General features: G+C 42.8%; 1 protein-coding gene across 11 annotated transcripts in view; it reads right to left on the bottom strand.

The window, feature by feature from the left end:
- The window catches only part of DYSF (dysferlin), a 1,012,908-nt gene that overhangs the window by 632,538 nt on the left and 352,542 nt on the right, over positions 1-27,828 (bottom strand). For all 11 annotated transcript variants that reach the window (XM_085642744.1, XM_085642751.1, XM_085642747.1 and 8 more), the window contains exon 4: positions 15,737-15,842. In XM_085642744.1, coding sequence (XP_085498870.1) covers positions 15,737-15,842 — 106 coding nt within the window. The remainder of the gene's footprint in view (positions 1-15,736; positions 15,843-27,828) is intronic.

The following is a 27,828-nucleotide window of genomic DNA, read 5'->3' as shown; positions in this document are numbered from 1 at the left end:
TGTAAAGATATTTGTAACATGCAAATCAACCTAGGAAGGACTGGACCGCTGCTGGCATACGCGTTTGAATATGTATTTCCTGCTATTCGGACATCGAATGCTAGCAGATTACAATGGGATTCTTAGTAAGCAAGTTAAATTCCCCAGTTAAACGGTATCAGAATTATAAGCTAGGATTCTTATAGGACACTCTTATAGGACTTTTATTCAGTTCAATGGAAGCGCGACCTATTTGGGTTTCCTTCAAGATTTTAGCTTGTTCATAGGAAACCCATTGTATGATTTGCAAAGAAGTGTTTTAAGAGGTATTCCACCAAAATGTCAAAGAAAAAATAATGTGATACAAGAATATTGTGTCAAAAATAGAGTAAACTCAAAAATTATGGGACAGAACACCAAAGGTAAGAATAGGATTTGAAAGTATAAAATATAATTGTTTTAAATCATATCATTTTCTTCAACACAATTGTATAAAGTATTGGTATATAATTAGTTTAATATATATTACTTATTGTATTATTATAAGATATTAGTATTATGGCAATATTTATTTTCGATTTTGTACTAAAGCTTGTAATTTTAAGTTTATATATTTTGAATATATATAACTTTTCATATATTTTTTATTTATTGTCTTTTATAAAATTTGGGATTTTTAAAATTGTATTTATCTTTAATGAATATATGTTTATTTTAAATCTGTTTACATATTTTTATTTTGTTTTATGTTTATTTTTTTAAGTTTAAGAGTTAGAATAGTATACTTAACCCTTCCAAAGTGCAACACTTTTCCTGCTTTTGATTAGGTGGGCGTGGGACTTTTAACCATTCAGAGTCCAACACTTTCCCTACTATTGTTTAGTTTTAATTGTCAATATTTTGTTTTTATTTTTGAATTATTTATAAAAATAACTTGTTTTTAATTTTTTATCTGTATTTTATTTGTGTTAATGATTTTATTGTAATTGTTTACATATTGCTTTCATCTTTTAAAGTAAGTAAGTATATATATATATATATATATATATATATATATATCACAAAGAAATCCCAATGCCACGACAGACACTCCAGCGTAACACACGGGCACAGACTCCGAAAGCTGGTGTGAAAAAGGATGGTAGTTTATTCACATATCAGAAACGGTCCAACGTGACGCGTTTCGGCTGCCAAACATGCAGCCTTTATCACATATATATATGTAGCCGGTATGCTCTGCTGGCGTGTGCGCCACTTTTCTCAGGTCGCCTACGATCCGGAAGGAGCAACGTTGTTTGGAATATATAATATGTACATATATATATTTTATGTTTATTTTGCACTTATAATTTTAAACAAACTATATAGTTTTTGAATATTATTTCAAACTTTAATGTATATCTATGTGTGTGTGTCTGTGCATATATATTTAAATATATATCTATATAGATATATATAAATATATACATACACAGACACACACACAGATATATAAATATATATATGTATATATATAGAGAGAGAGATAGAAAAATGTCGATATATGTGATGATATTTTAGTCCATTATATATTTTTTTAGTTTACATACAAAGTATGTAAACTTGATATTGATGTCAATATTTTTGACACAATATTGTATTGAAATATTTTGTCTCTGAATTTTGGTCATTCAACTCGTTTAAGAAGCCTCACTAATGGCATCTGGCCATGACAAACAACACAAGCATTCACAAAGCCTAGAGGCTGGCAATCGGTGCTAGACCAATTGGCACTGTCAATGCTTTTTTAACTTTAAGGTTATCCTTTCAGCATCCGTTGCACAAATAGCCACACTTTCTCACCCACCCAGGGCTCCATATGACCACAAAAGGAAATGAAAGCAAAACATATTTTTGTCTAAAATAACATCATTTTTTATAATTAAATTAACTTTTAGTGGCCGGTGTAGTACAATGCTTCAAATCTCGGGATGTTTGAAACATTAAAGAATGGAAAACAATGTTATTATAGCCGTATAGCCTGCTGCCAATTCCTATACTGGTTGTTAAAGGCCCTAAACCCGAGTTATAGGCACAAGCCGCAGACGAGGGTCTATAATGAGGGAGAGGGCCTTTATCAACTGGTGTAGCCCGAGGCAGAAGGGCAATAAGGCTATTAGAACATTCCACCCACGAAGAGTAGAATGTTCTAAATTAAAAAGGGAGAAACGTGAAGACTAATAATGGAATGTTGGAACTCCGGGCTTCTACCAGCCATTATAAGCCCAGAGCACTCCATTGTCTTCAATGGAGCTCTCAACATTCCAATGTTCTAATTCATCTTCCTGACCTACTGTTTCAAACCTATGTGCAGTGATATATTTCTGACTGGATGGAGCTAACTCAAATTCAGTGTCGTGTCAGACGTTATTCTTTGTGGGAATAGAAATACTTGATTTAACACGGGAAAGCTTGGACTTGGTCCAGAAGGTCAGATGGCAGCTGCACGCAGCATCAGGGAAGCATGGCCCACACATGTGCAAAGAGGAGGGTATATCATGGTGTGGTGGAGAACTCAGAATCTGTAGGTCAGGGGCACTATGATGAAAGAAGTCAGCACACTACTGGCTCCTCACACACATACACACACAAACACACACTCATAGCACACATTTGCACAGTATGCACAATAACTATGGCACAAACACAGGAAAGACTCTGGAGGTGGGACAGCGTCTCTAATGGGCTGCGTCCGAGTCTATACATACACACCACAGGAGAGGCCCAAATTGTTGTGAAAGACCCTCCTTACATAGAGTTCATCTCGAGCTCCCAGGTGGACCCACCAAGATTGATGGTGAAGGTCCCTCGGTTCAGGTGTGCATGCCCAGGCCTCCCATCTGTACCCAGGGCCCCATCTGATTCCTGTAAAGTATTTGATGCCAAGCGACTCACCTGGTATCACTCCCTCTTAACGTGATTGTGACAAAGGAATTGTTACCACTGCCCTGGCCTCTTGGTGAGTTGAAGTGTTACCCCTGACCTGACCTCTTGGTGAGTTAGATTTTTACCAGTGACCTGGCCTAATGGTGAGTGGGATCGTTAACTATAACCTGGTTTCTTGGTGAGTTGAATTGTTAACACAGAGCTGGCCACCTGTGGAGAGGCTGTTTCCAGGCGCTTGAAAACAACACAACGTTATTGTGAAGCCATTGACGATGGCTTTCTCTCTTCATTTAGGGGGTAAGACAAGTGCTGAGAACATTGACCAATGTGAGGGCCTGCACCCTAACCTGCTAGCCTCCTTCAGATCTGGATTGAGGGGCCAATGCTGTGTACCTGACATGGCTTACTCAGGGTAGAGCCGGCCAGCAGTAGAGGGTCGAAAGAGTGTAAGGGCGTGTGTAGTGTTCTTACTTGAGGCTTCTTTGCCTCCATGTTAAGTTGATGATGATGTCAGCCGCTGTGGGTGTTCTTTTAAAGAATGTGTGGTGAAGAGAATGTTATGCGTTGAAGCTAATGTCAGTTGCACTGGCTTGGCTGAAGGATGGGGTCTTAAGATTACTCTCTACATTAAAGAGCTTCAAATCAAACTACCGTTTCCTGCTTCTTCTATCCATCACCCATACCTCATTTTGGCGACGAGTGGAAACTCTTAAAGAAGACCTCAACTCATTTCTTACTTCGAACTCATGCTGGCACATCGCTTTCTACTTACTGCTGTGTAAGAACTCATAACGGCTCGCTCTTCACTTCGGTTCGCTGGCACCTTCGTGGGAGCTCTTCCGGAGTTGTCTGAGTCGTGAGTGGACAAGCGCTGAAAGCGGTGCACCTCCGATGTTTGTGAGCCTTCTTGAAACGCGCGCTGGAAGCGGTGCATCTCCGATCTTTGCTAGGCTTTTGCGCATTTTGGTTCCTCCTCCTGTCTGACGTTGCAGCATTTCAGGGAGGTTCCCTCTCATTGGCTGATTTGGGGGCCTGTTGTTGTTCCTGTGAGGTGTCTCCCAATTGGACTACTTCATTTGGTTTTGTCGTTTGGGCCCTCCTACGCTTCGCAATTCATTTTGATTTGCGTTCCCCTGGCAACGGCTTTGAGCCTCCCGCAACACGTCACACTATTGGAGACCGAATTGCTGACGACGCTGCTTCTTACGAGGAACAAGGCTGTTGCGTAGCAACCCGTTTTGCTTCACGTTGCCCTGACAACAGCCTCGAGTCCTCCGCTACAGGTCATATTACCGGAGACGGAACTGCTTGCTTCCTGGCTACGCTACTACACTCGAGGAACATTTCCTAATGTAAAACTTGGTGTTTCTGGTTCCTCGCCTCGTGAGTACTTGCCTTCGTGTTCAAGTCTATTTCTGGATTCTCGCCATACTGACTTTCACTTTCCTTACCGGAGCAACGCTGATCTGCACAGCTTTTATTTTTTTTATTTTTTTACTTCTTGTTGTCACAGTTGTTTTTGCAGATCCAAATAATGCTCTGACCTACTTAATGGTTGTTTAGAGTAACCATTTTCTTTACTGAAAAGTTGGGACAGCTCTTACTGTACTAGGTATAGGTATTGATAGGTATATTGTGACGTGTGTAATTTGGGCTTGCGGTCACTTTTCACTTCAGATTTTTGTTATTCTGTCGTGTGACATTTTGTATCTTCATTATGCAAAACGTCACCGCACCACCGTTCTTTCTTTCTGCCCCTGAAGATCCTCCCATACCTTGGTTGAAGTGGAAAAAAGTTTTTTCTAATTATGCCAGGGTCTGCGGTACGTCTTTGAGTGCAGAAAGAAAGTCTGCTTTATTCTTACACTGTCTTGGTTCGGAGGGGCAGGAAGTTTTTGAACATCTCCCTGACTTACCGGACAGTGAGGGGAACTCCCTAAATGAATATGAAATCTGCATTAAGAAAATGGACTTACATTACCTACCCAAAATGAGTATGGTTTTAGAACGTTATCACTTTGGTAAGAGACTCCAGAAACATGAAGAAACTGTTGAACAATATGTTACCTCTTTGCGCAAGTTAGCTTCTACTTGTTCTTTTGGGGGGAGCTTAGAAGAAAGGCTCAGAGATCAACTCATGCTTGGGTCATCCATTGATAAAGCAAAAGACGCCCTCTGGCAAAAAGACAATCCTTCTCTCGAGGATGTCATCACGACCCTAAAGTTGCATGAACACTCGAAAGCTTGTTCTGAAGCTATACGCAAAGGAGCTGACAATAGTAAGAGTACTGATGCTGAAGTTAAGGAAATAAAAACAGATGTATCTACAGGGTCTGACAAAGTTTCAAAGGGGTCCACACAAAGTGCGTCTACTTCTTCCAAAAGTGTGCGTCCTACCTCAAACGCAAGATATTCCTCAGTGAAATGTTTTCGTTGTGGGAACATAGGACATTTGGCTAATTTCTGCCCTGGGTGGAAAGCTATTTGCTCTGTTTGTAAAAGGAAAGGTCATTTTTCAAAATGTTGTAGATCAAATAAGAATCAAAAAAGTGTGAGGGAGGTAGATCTCTACGAACAAGATGGTGAAGAAGTGCTTGTGTCTCAGATTTGCTGCCAAGTGAAAGATGGTCCTATGGAAGATGTCTTGGTCAATGATAAGTGTGTTAAGATGTTGTTCGACTCTGGGGCCAAGATTACTTTAATTCCTAAAGAGTTTTATGAAAAGCATCTTCTCACAAAAGTGAAGTTATTCAAACCAGACATTATCCCAATGGGTTACGGTGGACAAATAATAAACCTGTTAGGATACTTTGAAGGTATGATTGATTATAAAGGCAGGGTCACTGCAGGCAAGATATATGTCTCCATGAAGGGAGACTCTTTGATAAGTTGGTCTCATCAAAGGGATCTTGGTGTTTATTTAGATCCTAACGAAACGCCTTCTGTGTGTCTGAGGGATCTTCCGACCATTGCCTCCATCTCTGACCGCAACAATTGGATTAATAAGTTTCCAAAAGTTTTTGATAAAAAGCTTGGATGTTTAAAAAGGTACCAACATCTAATTAAGTTAAAAGATAGTTCGGTCCCAGTAGTAGCCAAAGTCAGGAATGTTCCTCTGTTGGTCAGAGACAAAATGAAAGATGAGTTAAATAAGTTACTAGTTAATGGTGTCATCAAGGAAGTGGAAGCCACGGAGTGGGTTTCTCCGGTTGTAATGGCTCGAAAATCCAATGGTGAGGCCAGGCTGTGCATTGACTTGAGGGAACTGAACAAGGCTGTGGTGGTAGATCACTATCCTCTCCCGAACATAACAGAAATGTTGTCATCTTTAGGTAGTGCCACGCACTTTTCGACTTTAGACTTGTCTTCCGCCTACCATCAGGTCAGGTTACACCCTTCCTGCCAAGAATTGACTACCTTCATAACACCCTTTGGAACCTTTAAATTTCTTAGGATGCCGTTTGGTCTGATATCAGCTGCATCGGTATTCCAAAGAGTCATGGAGAATATACTAAACGGGATTGATGGAGTCAAGGTCTACCAAGATGATGTTCTTGTGTATGGTTGTAGCTTGCGTGAGCATGATGAGAGAATGGGTCTTATACTTTCCAGATTCCAAGATCATGGCCTTACTCTTAGATTGGACAAGTGTAAATTTGATGTAAAAGAGATTGAATATCTGGGTCATTCAATCTCTGGCTCAGGGATCAAACCAAAGCCTTCTTTGGTTGAAACCATCTCCAATCTCAATTATCCGGTGAGCAAAGATGAACTTACAAAATTTTTGGGTATGGCTGAGTTCTACAATAAGTTTGTTCCCGGTTTCGCTAAAAAGACTGAAAATTTAAGATCTTTATTAAAAAAAGGGAGCGAGTTTGTTTGGGATAAATTGTGTAGTGATGAATTTGATTTAATCAAGGACTGTTTGAACAAAGCACCCAATCTCTCTAGTTTTGATCCCAAGAAAAAATCCTTTGTCATGACTGATGCTAGTGGCAAAGGCTTAGGGGCTGTATTATTGCAACCAGGGGATAGTGCTGATAATACCATTTTGTTCATCTCACGACCTCTTAGGGGGGCTGAATGCAATTACTCAGTCGTGGAAAAGGAAGCTTTGGCTGTATATTGGGCCATTCGCAAGCTTAAGAAGTTTTTGTGGGGTAAACCCTTTTCAGTGATTTCTGATCATAAACCCTTGAAAGAGGTATTTGGGAATAAAGGGATTGATCGGGTGTCACATAGGATCAGGAGATGGGTGGTTGCTTTGCAAGACTTCGAGTTTTCTGTCTCTTATTTGCCGGGCGCTAGTAACATTCTAGCAGACTGTTTGTCGAGACTAGGTGGTTTATCTGCCCCGGAGGGTGAAGAGGATAATTACTTTCTTGGAGAAGATTTTGGAGAGGACATACAAGTGTGCTTGGTTACTCAAGGTGTGGTCACTGAAGAGGAATGGTGTGTGGCTTTGTCTGAAGATTCTGTTTTACAACAGGTTGTTTCCTATATTCGTGATGGTTGGTGTGAGAAACGGTTGTGTGATGAGGAGGTTAAAGGGTTTTGGTCTATCAAGGAAGAATTATCCGTTTCCAGTGGTCTTCTTTTTAGAGGAAGCAGATTGATTGTTCCTCTGGCTTTGCGTAAAAAACTTGTGGATAATGCACATGCAAGTCACATGGGCATTGCAAAAACCAAAGAGAGACTTAGAGAAAATTATTGGTGGCCTGCGATGGATACTTTCGTGGAAAGATTGGTGCGTGATTGTCCGCAGTGTGCCAGTAGTGATAAAGTTTTAAAGTGTAGGACTCAACCGATGCTAGTAAGGAAGCAGGCCTCTGGTCCTTGGGTTGATATTGCTGTCGACATTTTAGGCCCTGTTAGGGTTAAGTCACAAGATCGGTATGTCCTAGTTTGTTTGGACATGTTTTCCAGGTGGCCATCTATTAAGATTGTGAATTGTGTTGACTCCTCATCGGTTATCAACTTTTTGGATGATTTGTTTGCAAATGAAGGGTTGCCAAATTCTGTGCTGACTGATAATGGGGTACAATTTGTCTCCAGAGTGGTTGAAGAATTTTTGAGTGAGAGAGGTATCACCCATAAGCGGGCATCTCTTTATCATCCGGAGTGCAATGGGGTGGTTGAGAGGTTTGTGAGGGTGTTGAAAGAGGCCATGCAATTGGCCTTGACTTCTAATTACAACTGGGAAGAAGCCATCAAGAAGAAGGTGTTTGAATATAGATTCACCCCACATTCCTCTACGGGTGTTACTCCTTTCACTTTGTTCAAAGGAAGGGTTGCAGGCACTCAAGTAAATCCTCTTTGGGTTTCCTCCAAGAGGTTAGAAGTGGGTGGTGTTACTGGTGAAGGTAGTGATTGGAAGAACCGTGAGTTAAATAAAATGTTGAAGAGAAAAGACATTTTTGATGCGAGAAAGGCTGTCAAAAGAACTGTTATTCAAGTGGGTGACATGGTTAGGATAAAACTCCCTGAAAGAAGGTTTGGTGTATCCAAGTTTAGTCAACCTATCAGAGTTGTCAAGCTCCTGGGCAACGCAGTGAGAACGCAGGATCATAGGGTCTGGAACCTCAATAGAATTGTGAAGTGTCCTTCTATGTGTGGCCAGGATGTTACCTCTGGGAGCCAAGATAACTTCTCACAATCAGAAGGTATGAGACCAGTCAGAGTGAAGAAAGTTCCCCTTCGACTACAGGATTAATCTTATGGGGTTCTCTCTTTTTCTTGGATGTTGTTTGTTTTTCTTTTGTTTTTTTTTTGTTTGTTTTTTAGTTTGATGGATGTAAAGGGGAAGGTGATGTAGTGTTCTTACTTGAGGCTTCTTTGCCTCCATGTTAAGTTGATGATGATGTCAGCCGCTGTGGGTGTTCTTTTAAAGAATGTGTGGTGAAGAGAATGTTATGCGTTGAAGCTAATGTCAGTTGCACTGGCTTGGCTGAAGGATGGGGTCTTAAGATTACTCTCTACATTAAAGAGCTTCAAATCAAACTACCGTTTCCTGCTTCTTCTATCCATCACCCATACCTCAGCGTGTAATGGATATTCATTGAGTAAGGGCGTGTAATGGATATTCATTGAGTAAGGGCGTGTAATGGATATTCATTGAGTAAGGGCGTGTAATGGATATTCATTGAGTAAAGGCGTGTAATGGATATTCATTGAGTAAGGGCGTGTAATGGATATTCATTGAGTAAAGGCGTGTAATGGATATTCATTGAGTAAGGGCCTGCTGTGGGTAAAAAGAGGCCCATTGCAGATCAATCCTGGGGCCATGTATACACCTGGGGCCCTGTATACACCTGGGCCAAATTACAATGGCAGGCTATGCATATAGCATTTAAACAGATATAACACACGCTACACAAATGTACACTGCAAGAAGACAGTATAAACAAACCAATACTTTGTAGTACTTGATGTATAAATCTGTAGTGTGCAGTAAATTGCACGAAGCCCGGTCCATTAATATTCATGAGCCAGGCTTGGGCGCTGCACCTTTCTTCACAGAGCGGAATAAGCGTGAGTAGTGCATGGTTAGGGCAGCAGAACTTCAGTATCACTTTGACATTTGTAAAGCACATGCATGATCACTCTTTAACAGTTCCGCTACTATGACTGCGCTTTCAGGCAACCCCCAGAGCAGCAGGCACTGGTCGCCTGGGGATGCCGGTAGGAGCAGCAGGCAGAGCTGCACCACTCCGCTGTGGCCCACTTCCACTTGTTGAACATTATCGAATTTTCTAGGAATCTGGAAACCACTGCGACAAGTAAGACTGCAGGAACTGATGCAGGTTCAGAGCCTTTGACTGCAGTCATGGAGATTCGCCATCACCACCAATGGAAGTGCAAAGAACCAGAACTTCCTTTAAGCAGTGAAAAGCAACTCTAGAGCCCCACCTAGTGGCGGTGCCAAATTACTGCAAAAGACAAGCTAAACTGATTTTCAAGGGCATGGGGGCGCTCGAAAAAGGTATTAAGTTTACAGAGCTGAAAACTCTTGCTCTGTTCTGTGGTGTACAATGCCTCACTAAGGCATGTGTGAGTACTGAGAGAGCGCCGTGGGGTTTTGAAAATTGTAGGGGTGCATCATAATCATGCCTAGTCACACCCACCCACACATATATATTCGCATATTTTTGAGTTTCATTAACAGATGATCATTAGAAGAGTTACATGCAATTATGAATATCGTGAATGTAATGTTTGAAATGAATTTCGTGTTAGTTGAAAGAGTAAAATTCATTTATATGTAATTGTTTATTGCAAGTGCCTAACGAATTTGTTCATGTGTAATGTAATGCATTAGATTTAAACGTGCACCATATTAAGTTGCACACGTAGGAATGATTACTCATGTATCCAGTGTAATGGAAAATAGTGCTTATGGATGTAATATTTATTAATGCGTGTAGTTTTAATGTGTAAAGGCCTAATGGAACGTTCACATATTGCTATGAGAAGGCTATTCGCATTTGTTATGTTAGCTGAATTGTGCAGCCCGAGATGTATTTTCCCTCGGGGAGCTCTCATTTAGAAATTCAGTTGGTATGGAGTGCGTGCAAAGATTTTGGTTTCTCAAGCTTCTGATGCAGGTGCAAGGACATCGTCCTTGTTAGTGAAGACTAACTTTTGTTTTATGAGTTAGGTACGAAGGAGGATAGTTACAATATTCTACAAGAATGCAGAAAAGGTTGGGCCGATACTTTCTGCGCTGGAAGAGCCTGGGATCCAAGGACACATGGACCGTTGCTGGACAAGATGCAGGTTTCGGTGGAAAACTACCACCTGAAGGTGTCCACCCAGAGGAGGTGTTCAGAAGGCGTGTCTTTCATGATGTGCATTTTGTATTAGGGACAGTGCCCCTGAGGCATTAGAACGCAGGTTAGAAGGGAGCAGAGCAGAGGGCAAGAGGTAGAGAGATGAGAGAAAGTAAAGAACAGAGAAGGAGACTTAGAATTAGTTTGGAAGCTTTGGTTATGGACTTTTAAAGTGGATGCACTTCTTAGGAAGTCTTCACGAGCTGACACCTTTTCTTGATTTTGCCTGGGAAATGCTAAGTAGGGATGCCACTTTAGTGTTAGTGTAGGGACAGACTAGTTGTTTCTTTTTGCAGTCTAATGAAGACTGACTTGGCTATTGGAGCAATCATTGCACGCTTAATCTTTTTGGAATTTATTATCCTTTTTATGCTTCATCGAATTAGGTTGTTGCGTAGACTAAATTTTGTGGTAGTGCCCATGTATTTCTTCAACCTCGTCATGAGGTGCTTGTATATTCAATTGTTTTTGGCTTTGTAATAAATCCCCTAAACTTAATTCGGAGTCAGAGATTCTTCAGAGTTGGTATTAATTGGCTATTGGGTTTGTTTGGATGAATTGGTTTCTCCCCTTTACACTTCACAGCAGATAAAAAGATCCAGTCGACCTGAGGATTCTTATGAGTGGTAATAGATGGTAAGATAAGATAAGAATCCGGCGTTATCTGTACCATGGCTGGCTGTAGTAAAACGTGTGAGCACAGAACAATGAGGTATGAGGCAATCCTGTCTGCACCTATCATTTAGTGGGGTCAAAGTCTGTATTGCTTTCTTGGGGTGCTAAGGATCTGAGGTTCAATACCTCTAAACCTCCAAAAGAGTCATAAACAAAACACTATGATCCAGCACACCACACCAACATTGTATATAACACAATATTGTATATTTGAACAATATCAATCGAAACAGCAGGTCTGGTTTCGAGATTCTTTATTTAATTTCTTCTTTAAAATCTGCGTAGCCAACGCGTGTCATCCTTACGAACTTCTTCAGGGCAAAAAGGAAAACATAATAAGAGGGTCTTCTTTATATATTCCCTCAGTACTGAAGTCAATGGTAAGTGCTCCTTTATAGACCGAATTACACACAACCGTTTATATTTCGGCAAATTTGTATAATGCTCTCAGTGCAGATTATCCTGTTTAGGAGCTAGGCTTTGTACCAATTTTTAAGTTGCAGGAGCGGTCCTTCTATCGCGTGGTCCATGTTCAAATATACAATAATGTATTATATACAATGTTTGTGTGGTGTGCTGGATCATTTTGTTTTGTTGTAAAACATGTGCAAGTAACAACAGCCGGGGTTCTCTGCTGCGTGGGTCTGAGTTTCTAGCTTTGTGCTGGCCCGGCTTCGCTCTGGCATAAAGTGTCCTTACTAGCAGCCTTTGGAAGTTTCACAGCACTGAAAGCGGCACAGTTATCTCTTCATGCAGGTAAACAGTTGATAGACACATTTTGCTAAATTGAATTGTCCTTCAGCCGCCTCCTACTAAGAAATTATGTTAATTTTTCGGTAAATCTTAGTCCTAAAGAAGATGGCAAAAATATACATACACAAGATATGGAGTAGGGTTTCAGACGTGTAAACCCACACCAAAGCCACCACCCACGGATTTCTATTTTGGAAACTGCCGGGCAGCTGTCCCTGGTCATTCCCGAGCACCATTTGTTCCCTCTCAACCAGAGTTGCTGGGGTTCCTATTGGCTATAAATGAACAAATGTGCCTACTTACAAGAAAATCATGCAAACACCCACTCAGGCCTCAGTCATCCCAGAAACATGCATCCGGCAAGGTCTCGTAGCCTACTCTCCCGCCTCCACACCATAAACCACTGGGCAGCACCAGTCTGCAGACTAATGCAGCGTCACCTTCCACTTCCACAAACAGGAACCCCCAACGCCTGAGCCATTCCAGCTGTCACTCCTCATGCCTGCCAACTTCCTGTCTCCCACTCCCCCAGAGCTCTCTTTAGTGTTCATGATGTGACGTTACTGCCATGTGATGTGTACTCATGCTCAAAGACGCTTCAAAACTCTGGTACGGAGTATTTTCCAAGAACTGAGTTGCGGACTCTGGGCTGTATCATAGCCCTGAGTATTAATAGCCTCTGTTTGTGTTTCCGAGCTCTGCTGTCAGAGAAACATGCATTAACTCAGAGATATTTCATGTTAATGTATGCGCTCAAGATGCCCAAAACAAGTCACAGGGTCCTGTGCTGGCACAATGCAGTGCCGGCTGGCATCTATGGTGGGCAAGTGTGCAAAATATTATAACAAAAATAAAATTATAATAAAACATAGCTACGGCAACGCCATTTCTCCGACCTCTTCTTTACTGGAACTAGATGCTGGAACTCCCTTGCCCAATCCTGGCGCTGCTCTCACCAGCATGAGAGCAGCGCCCTGACTGGAGGGAGCAGCCTCACTCTGTGCTCCACAGCGCTCTGGAGGCCGGCACTTGCTCTAACGCAGCTGTTTAAAGTGCGCATGTGTGACTGGCCGTCACAAGACAGCGTATTAGACAGCCTACTTTCCTCCCTGCTGCTGTCAGTCAACAATGACCCCGCCCCCATTCGGACGCTTGGCTTGGAACGGGGGATGGAAAAAAAAAAAGTAATAAATTACCATTTTACTTTTCATCTCTAGGGCTTTGGGGGGGCATTTTAAGATGGGCGACGCTCCTCTGCTCCAAAAGGCGAGCCGCCCCTGGAAGACGGCGCCATGATGCGGCCCTCAGATGACCCTCCCCCTTCAAGGATAGCTGGCTCGACCCAACTCTGTTCAGAGAGCGGCAGCCGCATGCACTAGGAACCGTACAGCAGTCATGTGAACTCACTGGTGTAACACCAGTATTTGTCAAGAGCACTCAATCGTTTGGAACTCATTTTGAGGGTTTAGTTTAGTGAAAGGGAGGGTTGATGGAGGCAAAGATGGGCGCTCCACCCAAACCTTCACCGAAGGTAAGCGTGTTAATTCTTCACGTGGAGCGAGTGACTACTAACCGGTTTAACATTAACTTGCCTTTATATATCTCTTCATATCACACATGTGCCCCTTCCGTCAGAAGCATGGAAGGTGGTGTTGGCCTCAGCAGGTTTCATACGCGTGACCAGCAGATCAGCAGATGTCAGCAGGGAGTGTTGAACTCAAACAAACACCTTGCCTGAGGCTGCCTGAAGTGGTCCACACCTTATCCTTGGAGTGGGTCAGTAGGCAGGAGCATGGAGTCAGCAGGAGGCTTCTAGGCAACCAGAAACGGACCTGTCTGGGATCTAATTACAGGTTTAGAGCAGGTTTTGAAAGGGTCAGAGCATTTATGAGAGTCAAAACATATTTGTGAGAGTAAAGTCTTATTCCTGCTCCATAGAACCCAGAAAGTCTTGTTTCGTTTAACAAGCTGATTTGTCCCCCCCGAAACTCCACCAGCACAGTTGAATTCCCACATTTAAAAAATCACTATTATGATAGGGTTTGGGGGCGTTTAGCGTGGGCCCATCTGCAGAAGTCGATGAGCACCCATAAACTGCTAGGTTTGTAGCTGTTTAGGTAGCCACAAATCTACCCTGGAAATGCACCTACATTTGTGTCTCTGCAGATGCAGATAGAGAGGGAACACCTTCCTAACAGGTGAATGTTGGGTTTTCTCCACGTGGAAATCATTGTGAAAATGCTCACCTGTGTTCAAATTCAGAGGAATTGAACAGCTGCTACAATTTCTCTGGTGAAAATCCTTATGCATTCAAATACCCACCACTGAATTAATGAAACTGAACTTTGATCCAAACACGGGAGCATCTCTAAGAAAGAAACTATAAGATGTTCAGTCAAAATCTTAAGATTCAGACCCCTGGTATGCTTGATTTTGAGCCAGACTGAATACCTGCTCCTGTCTGAAAGGAGAGCTGCGGAGTCTTATGTGGTGGAGAAGAGTAAGTGGTAAGGAAGAGATTGCTCCTGCGGTGAGATCTAACCACGATGTTAGTTATTGGAGAGCAACAAGATAGGAACGAACCCAGATAACCTCCTTCCCGCTTCAGCCCGCCTCGTCTCGAGGTGAGCCCTCAAACCTTCCTCCTTTGCCATTTGGGGGCTTCCAGCCTTCCAGCATCATGGAGCCCAAACCAGCCCAGGCATAAACCCCAAAATGAGGAAACAGTGCGAGAATAGAAATACAAGTATAGCAATATACTATTCACAATACAAGCACGTAAGAGCACACCTGCCTACAAGCAAACTTCACCTGGTGTTTATTTGCTGTCAAACAAATAACGAATGGCTCTGACGTGCAATTGATTGCTGAGCCTGGACGCCGTAGAGTATATCTATCGCGATACTTCATGGCAGGGAAACCTAGTGATGGTAGCCCCGCTCTAAGCAGGATGAGGTGACTGCCCTAAGACCTGGCGGCCCAGTGGCGGGCGGGCTAGCATGTTGAGGGCGTCCATTGGCAGAGTGGTTGAGACTTCACTGATAAAAACTCATCAATTCTCCAACATCTGATTGGGGCAGAGGGAATGCACATTTGGAGAGGTGTATGCACTGCCAGTCTACAGTTCCCACTCCACCAATCTAAAAATAAATGACCCCTTGAGTCAAATCTGTCCCTCAAGGACCAGAAATTTGTTTAGTACATTCTCAGAAAAGATTGCAACGGTGTGAATCAAGCACCTGAGGTTCAAATCCCAGAAAATATCTGGTACAACCATTAGAGGACAATGTACTTGAGACAATGCCTCACACCTACAACACAGGAAGGCAGCATACTATATCGCGACAAACAGCATATCACCCAGTGCCAAGTGCAGTAGGTGGTCACAAAGAATAAATAAACTGAAATCACAGAATATAGGCCTCACTGTATTCAATATAATAGTACATAAGTGGTTTGAATGCTCAGAGAGATAACGTGGTTTGTATCCCACATACTTATCTAATTGGAGAAGCAGTGGTGCTAAACTGAGTTTCAAGACACTCTGTCATTGTAGGGATGAAGCTGTCTCTTACCCCAGTGTTCTGTTTCTTGGTGTCCAGCAAAGTTGCGTTGATGCTGGCCGACAGGTTGGGAGAGGCCAGCACGTCTCGCAGCGACACTCTGGTCTCACCCAGAAACCTGTAGGGAGAAATCACAAGGAATGGTCCAGAGTTCAGCATTCAACAGGTAGAAATAAATCAGGAATGTTTCTGCTGATGTCCTCAGTAATCAGAAATATCATCTGGCATAAATATCTTGTATATCTCCCTGTTGCAGTTAATAACAGAAGGATGATATGTTTGTACACTATCTTCAAGACACAATTTTTAGTTACCACTGTATTTCTGACAATAATATTCTGACATACAACCGTGAAGATGATATCCATTCTAAGTCAGTTTCCAAGATGACAACCATGATGGGAGGGCCATTCACCACAACTAATATTGACTGGGTTATTTACAAAAGAGCTTTCACTCCAGCAGATGTGCAGCAGAGTAAATGGGATGCAGTGAGGTTGACCTTCGGGTTTGAAAGTTTCTCAGCAACCAGAAATCTGGAATCAGAATTCATGAAGGTCCCCAAACCCTGCAGCTTTGGAACATTTGAAGTGGGGAGCCTGAAGAAATATGATTCATTCATCACCATCCTGATTGAACTTCATTGGATCCCCTGCCAGCCCACGCCACCTTCAAAACAAGCTTCATCATTTACAAACTCATAAGGACCAGCACTTATCTTACAGACAAGGCCACAGTCTCGGCCGGTTCTTGGCCTACCGGTAGCCAGGATACTATCAGACTTCAGACTAAGAAGTGTAAAAACTAAAAAATAAGGCAGCAAGGGCCAGATGTACGACCCTCAGTAATTGCGACTCGCAATTAGCATTTGTTTGCGAGTCGCAAACACTGATGTGCAACAGTGTCTGAGATTCCCAAATGGGTCGCAGCGGACCTGCCTCATTAATATTCATGAGGCAGGTAGCATTTTGTGACCCATTGGGAATGGCCGTCACTCACAGGGATGGTGGCCTGCTGGGGTCAGACCACCATGTCTGTGAATGCTTTTAAAATAAAACAGTTTTTTTAAAATGTAGCCTTTTTTCCTTAATGGAAAACAGGATGCATTTAAAAAATAAAAATGAAACGTTTCACTGCCTGCTCTCAATCACAAAGGGTAAGGGGTCCCCTGGAGACCACTTCCCATTTGTGACAGGCTATCAATTTGAAATTAGTGGTAACTGCGATTGTTTTGCAACTGCATTTGTGGTTGTGAAACAATCTTACATCCCCCTGCGACTCACTATTAGGAAGTGATGCCCTTGGCACATCCCTTCCTTAATAGCGATTCGCAAAACCTATATTGGAAGTCAGTAACAGGTTACCGACTCGCAGTATAGGTATGGTACATGCTACAACCCTTTTTAGCAGACACAAATGGCCCAATTTCCTGTTTGCAACTGCTAAAAACGGTCGTCCATCTGGCCCCAGGTCTTTTCCATCCATGCACTCTGGATCTGAAACAACATCCCCGTATCCATAAGGAGCGGCCACAATCTGCAATGGTTTAGGAAAGAGATGAGGACGTACCTCCGTAAACAACACTACATCACAATGCATTAACTGTCCGCGACCCAGCTTCCTCTTCCATCACTCGTTGACTTTATTCTTGTTTCAGACCCTGTACAGTGCTCCGCTGCCTTTTGGCTAGGTTCACGCTATAGAAATACCACATAAAGACATACATACATACTTAAAGTCCTCAGTGTTGTGTCCCTTATCCCTCAGCTTTAGGGGGCTTTTGCTCAGCTCTGCGACTTCCCTCCGGCGGAGGCAAGAAGCGCCGGGGTTCCTCAGTGCAATGAAAATTCACCACCACGAGACCTTAGTTCTACTAGAGCGAGATGCTCCAGGCCTGCAGCACCAGCAGCATTCCAGGATGAGGGCTCGAGTACCCAAAAAAAGACTGGGGAGCTTCATGGTCCATGTCATACTGCATTTTATGCTACCAATGTGTGTGGAATCACCCCAGGTATTACCACTGAGATCACCAAATCTCCCAGGAGGGCACCATCGGTAGAGACAAGGATGATCCTGGCAGTGACTTTAGTGTGTCTCCTCTTTCTGTTTTGAAAGCTGACACTTCAGTTATTATTAAGTACATCTTTATTTCTTTCCAGTGCTGTAAGACCACTAGCCATGCAACACTGTCATCTAGAAAGTCAGCCACATTGTGCTGCTTGAAAGGGTTTTTTTTATAAAAACAAAATGCACCTTCACAATAATAACTTTTTTTAGGACCACTGCATGTGTGCTGTTTCTAAGCCTAATACTATTTGTTACATTTATTCGATATAATTGTACTAAAAAATTATTGTATATTTTTCATATATATTCAGACTGTGAACCTCAGGCAGGTGAAAGGCTGTTGGCGTTGGCATGGTTCAAGCTCACGATGAACACATCACTGAGCCATCCTGTTGGTTCACTTGCAGAGAGATCTCCTGCAGACAGACAGTGCTTGTAATGAAAGTATAGAAGTGCCATTACTCTCTCTCTCACAGTACCTGCGTAGAGAGTACCATCACTCCCCTGAAAGTATTGCACCTGTGCTGAGAGCTGCTGGCACTCTGACTTTCACAATTAAGAAGTGCTGGTACTGAGTTCCTGACAGACCCTGCTCACTTAAAGCACAACAGTGAAGGCTCTGTCTGAAGCTACAGGCAGGTCTGGTGCATGGATTCTGGAGCCCTAGGCAGACTGACATTTTGCCTTTTCTCTCTCTCTCAGCAGTAGTGATATCTTGATGTTTTTTTTAGGTAATCTGTCACCCCTTAGTTGGTCACGCCCTTAGTATTAGCTTGAGGTAGCACCAGCCATACCGGCAGCCTTTCAATGTGGGGTGAGCATGCCCCCTCTCACTTGGAAGAGCCCTCTTGATACCACTTGACACATCATCCAAAACATTTGAAAAACATCGCAGTCTACCAGCAGTGCGGCTTGAAACGCACCTTTATCAGCCGAACACTGTCATCTCTCAAAGTTGTTTAAGGAGACGCTTGTTTTACAGGGGCGGCTCCTCCATAATGGCGGAGGAGTGTCGCCCCACTGAACCAGTCAGCAAAAAAATATAATATTAATTAAACAATATTATCATTTTATTTTCCGCTGACTGACTAAGCCAGGGAATCTTGGGCGGGGCAGAGCCGTGGCAGGGAGGAGGAGTGGAAGGTGCACTGTAAAGTGCACATTTCGGCTTGGACTGCCGTCAAAGGCCGGCCAAACAGACATGCGCACTTTGGTTTCTCCAACCCAGATGTGTTTCACAGCAAGGTTGAAGAAACAGCACAGACTCTCAGGCAGTGTTTGAGCGGCAAACCAGGACGCTCAGACCATTCCTGGCGCTGCTCTCATGCTACTGAGAGCAGCGCCAGGATTGGGCGGGGAGCCTGTGCCTGTCTCTCTGGTGCTGCTGGGACACCATCAGGAGCAGGAGAAAAGAGGAGCACCGAGGTGGCAGGCAGCGCAGCTAAGTTTTTTATGTTATTTTATTATTATTTTCCTAATCATCTGTCCCTCCCTCACCCCCCCCCCCCCCCCCCCCACTTTGCGGCAGTCGTCTCTGTTGTTTTAACATGATCTCACTAAATGCTCAAAACCCCTGCCTGATTTTTTGTGAAAACCATCTATACAGTTTCTGAAGGTTTGTCAGAGCAAGAAACGAAGGGCATCCCGTTCTAAAGTGTCGGTGTCACATTTAATAAAGTGAGTCATAGCAGTTCAAAAACACAGATAACAGGCATATGACATTCTGGCTGCATACATTAGCTTATGAGGCCTCGTGAAGAGTATATGAAAGAACATGGCCGCCAACATCAAGAGCACCTCGTCGTTGAGTGCTCTCTTGGCGTCAAGTGCGATAGCGAGGCCACGTACGGATCCTCTAAGAGTACACTCAAAGACGATGGGGCTGAGGGCTGAGGGCCAGATAAGGCTCAGAGCATGAAAGCGTGCTTCTCAAAAGCATCTGACTGCCGCCATAGCGACAGTAAAGGCAGATAAATCCTGCGTCTCCTCTGAAGGCAGCCATCTCACGAGGTGGCGTATCTGCGTTTCGATGGTCCCACTCCCACGAGAGGGTTCATCACTGGAGCCAAAGTGGTTTCACTGGTGTCAAAGTGGTTTGGCTGGAAATCATTCTGGCAATAAAAAGAACCAGTTTCCCAGAACACACCAAAAGCCGATGTTCAAAATATGAGGGAAAACCCGCTCTGAGCACCAGAACTGAGGCCTCACTGATTCACTAGGAATCGTATCTGATCTAAAGAGATATAAGGAGAATGCAAAATTACATTTTCAATAGAATATTTTTTTTATCCATTTTCTGATATCCAATTGTTGGAAAGTTGTCCCCTGCATTCATTTGGAAAGTAGTTTCTAATGTTGGTCTGAAAGATCTGCCCAACCTCATCCACCCTATGCTCCGCTACTAATGCTGTGGCTTCTCACCGTAAGAATTTGAGTGTGCATCACAGACCTACACTCTTCCAGTCCTCACAAGTTTAGAGTCCCAGGTTCTTACTCATAGGACCTGAAGTACAAGCCAACTGGCAGCTTCTAGTAGACTTTGCCCAAGTCGTCTAACTTCGCCTGCAGATGGTGAGCTTGATTACACAAATGCTGCTACCGGGACCGGTGTCATTTTTTACCACCGGGTGGATCGAGATTACAGAAAAGGATCTGAAGAGAGCTAAAATAGGAACACAGTACGGTGTATTATGGACTCTAGTAGATCTTATGGAGATGCGAGGCTGGCCCCCATTGAAACACTCACTGTTCAGACTAGTTTCCACCAGGAACTGCATGAGATATTGATGCTGAGCTCTGGTGGACGAAGGGGGTGGGACTCATTTGTATGAGACGAGCACAGTCAGGCCATGCAAGGACAATGGAAGGGCGGTGTGTGATTGCACAAGGTAATAAAGTGCTGGGGCACATTGCCTGTAACCATCTGACACTCTCTAATGGTCCAGACGGTAGCGCCAACCATGAAGTTGGGGTTAAACTCCAACCATACTGCATTTCCCAATAACTGATGAGGACTGTTTTCTCCAAAACTAGACACAGAACATCCTGAATATGGATAGGTGCGGCACAGCAGCCAGGGCGGCTGACTCTGGAGCGCAGGGCTCGCGTTCGATCCCCAGCACCGGGGGCAGATCAGCTCAGCATCATGTGACTCTGGGCAATAGCTCACTTAATCTCCCTGACGACCCCCAGTGCCTTGAGACCATTACGGGTGATTCATTTGTGCCTTACAAATACTAGGTTATTTGAATTGTTTTTACACAGTTGACACTCGGTTAGCGAGTCACCGCTTAAATTAATTCAACCAGCTCAAAGAACTGCAGGACATTGTTTCTTGGATGGCCAACAACCAACCGCATCTCAACAAAAGGAAGAATTAGTTGCTTTGAATGAGTTCTGAGGGTAAGCCCTCAACACTGTCCAGCTACTATCATTCCTTGCTGCCAGTGCGCTAATTCGTGATCCGATTCATAATATTTTGATTGTCTAGGACACAGGTCTCAAACTTCTATCCCACAGTCAGTCTTGGAGGGGTCTTAGGTAAACTCCTGCACAGGTTACACTAAGTCCCCACTATGACTTGTCTGTTAAATTTCCGAATTTCCGATATGTGCAGTAACTCCTGATACCACACATATCGAAATATGGAGTACTGTAATAAAAATCCCATATCCCTGGACACATTTCATCAGGTCAAACCTGTTGAATTTCATATCAGGAAAATATCCCTGTCGAATGCCCGTTATCGGGGGAAAACCTGTAATTGTGTAGTATTTATTGGACCTGATATATTCCAACTCAGCAGAGTCGGATTTGATCAGATACGATAAATAACGCATTAATTACCGGTCGCTCCTAATGAGAGCTTCAGGCTCAATAAGACCTGGGGCCTGATTTGGAATTCCGTGGTATCTGAACGACTTCCAGCTTCTGGAGGAAACTCTACATAAGGGGTACCATCAACAGTTGAATTTCCTCCGGCATAGGGACAGTCATGTGGAAGAAATTCAGCCGGTGGATTGTACTCAATATTTAGGGTTAAATCCAGAAATGTATGGATTTTCTGCTATCACAGAACTCCATATCAGATCCCAAGCCTTTGTACTCTCCCGGTTATCTATCACACGCTTCCGGGAGGTAAATTATTCATGTCTGCAGATCAGAGATCTCACTGCAGCTCTTAAAAGTTTTGACAATCAATTACCAAATTAGGGAATCACTCAATCAATCACAAGAATCCAGATTAGGCAGCACTAGTGATCAGTAGAGTGGTAACATGAGCTCCTCTACTGCACAGCTCCCCCTTAAGTATCTCACATTTGTTTAACCACTAATTAGGTCGTAAGACGTCATCATCCTAACTATCAATTTGGTTCTTGCCTATAAACTTCACATCTAATGTAAGCATGCATCCTGTTGTGATTCTATTCTCTTAATGTATGATTTTGCAATCATGGAAAAAGAAAACACAGAATGTAAAGGAAAGTAGAGCTGCAGCAGCATACCTTGTGTGCCGTTCCATGTCTCAGCCCCCTTGACCACTTAAGAGTATCCACTGGATGTCACTTTAGTAGGATCGGTGTCGTTTCCGTGGTATCTAGATCTGATTTTAGTGATGACGGTGAGTGGCAATGCTTTGCTCCTTTTTTTCCAAAGGTCCTGGGAGTTACGTTTAGCAAATACAATTCAACTCATGATTGATTAAGTCCCTGCACTGATCTGTCTTTGAAAGTGTTGGGGGGGTCCTTTAGAGTTTGGGGGGGAGGCAGGAACACTGTCGTATATCAATTGCGCTCCCGCTCCCCCAAACCCCTTATTCAGCCTCCCCACTTATAAGTGGGATATCACAAGGTTTCTGATAGCGAACCATCAGCGAGCTCCACCCTTAGGAAGCTTTGACCTGACGACTGACCTCAAAAGGTCATAGTGAGGGCTGCGCAAACCTATTTGGAGCTGAGCGACCTGGCAGCCACCATCCATGGTTGAAATGGCCCAGTCACTCTTTGTTCTGCACTATATGTAAGAATGCAGTCCTTGAAAAAGGGCAGGGCACCATGCTGGGCATGCACAGCCTACCCTAAGAATATGAATGAAAGTGACAGCCACTGCACCTGGCTGGGCATAGGTGCAACCACAAAGGAGAGAACAGCCCTCTCCTGGCTTCCAGGTTTGCAGTGAAACACAAGGGTGGCTGTGTTCACCCATTAATGGGCATAGGTCAGAACTGCTGCACTGTGTCAGATGTCACAGGTAATGCAAGAGGGCAGCTATCCCTGCTCACCAGTGTCTGACAAACCATGAAAAGTGCGAGTAGCTCACTTCCACTTCGCGAATAGTTGCTGCCTGCTCAGTAGGTTTGGGCAACATTGATGAAATGACAATATTTTGCGATATATATTTTTCGACATTTCGCAAAGTGATACATTGCAACAAGTATGTGTATTTTTTGCAGTAGTAGACAGGGTCACACAGTAAACAAGCATTGGCATAGCCAATAGGTCTCGCCTTTGGGACCTTATCAGTGTTTAGCCATGCAACAGTTGCATAACTAAATACTTATAAGGTCCCAAAAGCGAGACCTATTGGCTATGCCAAGCGGCCGTGTGGCCGCGAAAGTGAAAGTAATCGTGGTGAAGCGCGCGCGCGCGCGCACATGCACTGTAGCTCTAGGCTGGCCTGGTAGCACTTTTTGGAGCCCTCTCAATAAGTCTCGCCAGATCAGCGCATGCACTGGGTCAGGCGAGACCTAAAAACTCACCATGAGGCATTTCTTTCTCAAACCAGTATCCCGTCTCTACCTTGCACGACCAGTACATCTTATATCTTATAAAGCTCCACATGAAGAATGTCAGGTGAGTCACCAGTTAACCACATTTCACTGCAGTGCATAATTTCACATCTTTGTTTGGTCTGCTAAGCCAGCAAGTATTCCGTGGTTCGCTTGACCATCCAAAAAGCATTGGTATATGTTCTAAAAATGATAACATGAGCCAAACACTTTCCGGTGTGATGTGCAATTAGTTGCTCGCGCCGGGACACTCTTGTGGTATCTGCGTGTGTTAGACATGTAACTAACATAACATAACATCATGGTCATGAAGGAACCATGCTTATCTTATAAACTTCTAAAGAGAACTGAATAGGTGTGTGGTTGTGGATCATTACCCCTTGCCTAACATTATGGAAATTTTGTGTTTATTAGGAGATGCTAAACACTTTTCATCCCTAGATCTAACATCCGCTTACCCCCAGGTAAAGTTGCATCCTCAATCCCAGGAATTTAGGGACATATTATCAAGCACGGCGATAAAATTATCACCGCTTTAGCGGCAGAAAACTGCAGCTAAAACGGCGATAATGGGCTTGATAATATGCTCTTTGGGATTCCAATTGAAGCCCATGTTAGATGTGAAGGACATCTAACATGGGCTTCAATTGGAATTCCATAGAGCATATTATCAAGCCCATTATCGCCGCTTTAGCTGCAGTTTTCTGCCGCTAAAGCAGCGATAATTTTATCGCCTGGCTTGATAATATGCCCCCAACTGCCTTTATCACTCCATTTGGAACTTATACGTTTCTAAGAAAGACGTTTGGTCGAAATTCTGCTTCGTCTGTGTTTCAGGGAGCAATGGAGTATATTTTAGAAGAGGAGTTAAAATTTATCAAGACAATGTTTTAGTTTATGGTACATGTTTAGAAGGGCATAATATAACATTATGGGAAGTGTTGAAGCTGCAAAAATGTAAGTTTAATGTTCCCCAGAGTGTTTAAGACATGACTACTTAGCATGGAATTCAACCGAAAAGTGACCGTGTGGATGCCATTAAGAGCATGAATAATCCTCAGAATAAACAGGAACTGGTGAGGTTTTAGGCCATGGCAGAATGCTGCAGTAAATGTCTGCACAATGTCAACATTTGAGAGATTTGTTAAAGAAAGGCGTGGAGTTTTGCTGGAATCGTACTTGTGAGGATGAATTTAACAACATTAAGGTGTAGTTGCAGAAAGCCTCAGGTTTGTGCAGTTTGGGGCCAGGCAAACATACAATTTTTATGATGTATGCTAGTGCCATAGGTTTGGGTGCGGTTCTTTTACAGCAGTCAGAGGGGGTAGAAAAAACGATTTTATTCTTTTCAAGGAGTTTGAGAGGGGCAGAAATCAACTATTCTGTCATAAAAAAGGAAGCCCTGGTGGTGTACCGAGCTGTGAGAAAACTAAGAAGGTTCCTATGAGATTACAATTTTGAAATTAAAAGGGAGCATAAACCGCTTAGAGAAGACTTCACAAAAAAGGGAACAGATTTTATATCTAGCTGGACTCGCAGATGGGTGAATGCTCTGCACAAATTTAACTTTATTGTATCATATGTGCCTGAAGTAACAAATTCTGTGGCAGATTGCTTTTCAAGATTGTGCCGCAAATAGTCGGAGTCAGAAAATTGGAATAATTAATTTTTTTAAGATTGTATGTGTGAAGATGAGGTCAGCGTATGTAAAGTTACTGGCGGGAACATTCAGGAAGAGGAATGGAGGTATGAACTTGAAAATGATCAAACTTTGCAGAAGGTTATGAAATTGGTGAATGACGGTTGGAAGAATAAAAATTGTTGTGATGAAGCGGTTAAATGCTATTGGAATGTGAAGGATGAACTTTCCTTGGTGAATGGGTTGATTATGAGAGGCAGTAGACTAATTCCTCCAAGTGATGATGTGCATGCAAGTCACATGAGCATTTCTAAAAGAAAGGACAGACTTAGAGAGGTTTATGGGTGGCCAGGAATGGATACAAAAGTTGAGAGGGGGGTTAGAGAGCGTTTGGAGTGTGTCAATAGTAACAAGGTTTTAAAATGTAGGACACAACCCATGGTTGTGCAGGAACCTGCTTCAGGACAGTGGTTTGACATTGCAGTAGACATCATTGGTCCCATCAAAATTTCTTCTATGAACAAGTACATTGTAAATTGTATTGACATGTATTCCCGCTAGCTGGTGAAGACTGTGAATTCAATTGAAACACAGAATATAGTAATTTTTCTTGAAGAATTGTTTGGGAGGGAAGGTTTACCATCAACTCTTTTGACAGATAATGGTGTGGAATTAACTTACAATGATATTGTGGAGTTTCTGAAACAGAGAGGAATAAGGCCCAGGAGGAGGGCGTTATATCATCCTGAATCAAATGGCATGATAGAATGCTTCAACAAAGTGGTGAAGGAGTCGATACAACATTCTTAGGCATGTCGGTTGAATTGGAAGGATGAGTTGATGAAGAAAGTGAGATTATACAGGTTGACATCACACCTTTTTCTTTGTTAAGGAAAAGAGTGGCTACTTGTGTTATGTATCACAAGTGGGTGAATGAAAGACGGTTGAGTAAGGTGGATAAGGATTTCTGTGATGGTAGGTGGAAATAGAAGGAAAGGAAGAAACTGTTGAAAAGAAAGGAGTATTGTGATAAACGCAAAGCAGTCACATTTACAGATATCAATGTAGGTGAGTGGGTTAAAATTAGAAATCCACAAAATGAGGGAACTATTTAAAAAACAGTCAACCTATGAAGGTAATAAAGTTGTGCAAGAATACAGTTAAGACAGATGATCATAGAATTTGGAGCCTTGGTAGAGAGGCATAGTATCATCAAGTCAGCATTTAAGTTGGAGGGAACACATATGAGAAAGGCTAAAGTGAATGGAACAATAACCCTAAAGTCTCTGGTGGTCTGCAAACAAAATGGAAGAGTCAATATGTCAGCAAAAAAACTGGGTATTTACGGGATTATACGTAAATTGAAGGTGTTTGTTTAACTTTCTTACAATGCACTAATTTTGGTATGTCACTGTTTAACTTTCCTACAATGTATTCATTTTTGTTATGGTACTAATAACTGTACATAAGTTTGATTTTATAAAGGAGAAAGTGTGTGGTATTCTATTGTGCATGCGAAACCTTGGGGTAAAATTGGAGTGTACTGAGAAGACCTAAAATGTTATGATTGGGCTGGGACGAAGGTGGGAAGAGAGATGTAATCATTGTAGATGAGGCTCTGAACTTAGAGCTTCAACTCAACCTGCATGTGATTCCTGGCATTTCTGCAAACTCCCAAAGGAAATCTCTTCATTTACTATGAAGCATAACCCCCATTCCAATGAGAAAACACTCTACTTTCATTGCAGATCACTCACCGTGACACAAACGAAAGGACGAGCGACAGGAACTTTAAGACAGTGGAATACATACTCATAAAATAAACTCTTAATCAAAAATTCTTCCCTGCCCAATGTGTATTATTTCTCTATTGGTTTAAGAAGTGAGTTCAGTTATCGTTACCCGCAATTTAGGTTGTGAAGGAGATGAAACACAAATGTATGTATATCTTTGCCTAATATTAAAATGTGGCAGCCACATGCCGGTTACAATCATGATGAAAGCACAAGATCACTGTGTGCACAAGTAAGTGCTGAAATAATATCATTTGTGCCTGAGAGGCGTTAAAACAGTTAAAAACCACCCATCTACAACTTTATTTCTCTGGTGTTGAGATCATTGTCAGGTTGGCCTGTGATCACTCAAGGGGAGGGTCTATGCAGTCGTAAGCAGCACCCCACTGTGGGTACAGACATTACTATGTTCAATGCGAATATAGGTAATCTTTGCCTAAAACCATCCAGAGGAAATGCTGTCTTTTATAGTACCCAACAACTCCTTCTATTCAGCCGTTTGGTTGTAGGGAGATGGCGGTGATCAGATGGAGTCAGGAGTACATTTTGGTCTTCCTACCACTCCCCTAAATAAACATGGTTGAAGGTTCCGGAAAGCACACAAATATTTTTCACAACTTAATGGAGGATTTGATTTGCATCAGACACAGGGATGATGTAGAGCATTTGACATTTCATTAATCTAAGAGAATCATAGTGACTTAAGAGATCAGTTTCGGGAGATTGTTCTCTGAGTATTACATGTATTTCTAACTCCTGTTTCCAATGTCTTAAGTTATTGGGTCACATTCTTAGTAGTCCAGGACAGAAAGGTGTT

This window comes from Triturus cristatus, chromosome 2_2 (genome assembly GCF_964204655.1).
Source record: "Triturus cristatus chromosome 2_2, aTriCri1.1, whole genome shotgun sequence".
In the NCBI taxonomy this organism is placed as follows: Eukaryota; Metazoa; Chordata; class Amphibia; order Caudata; family Salamandridae; genus Triturus; species Triturus cristatus.
The sequence above is the reverse complement of the archived record's forward strand: the minus strand, read 5'-3'. Positions and strand labels throughout refer to the sequence as shown.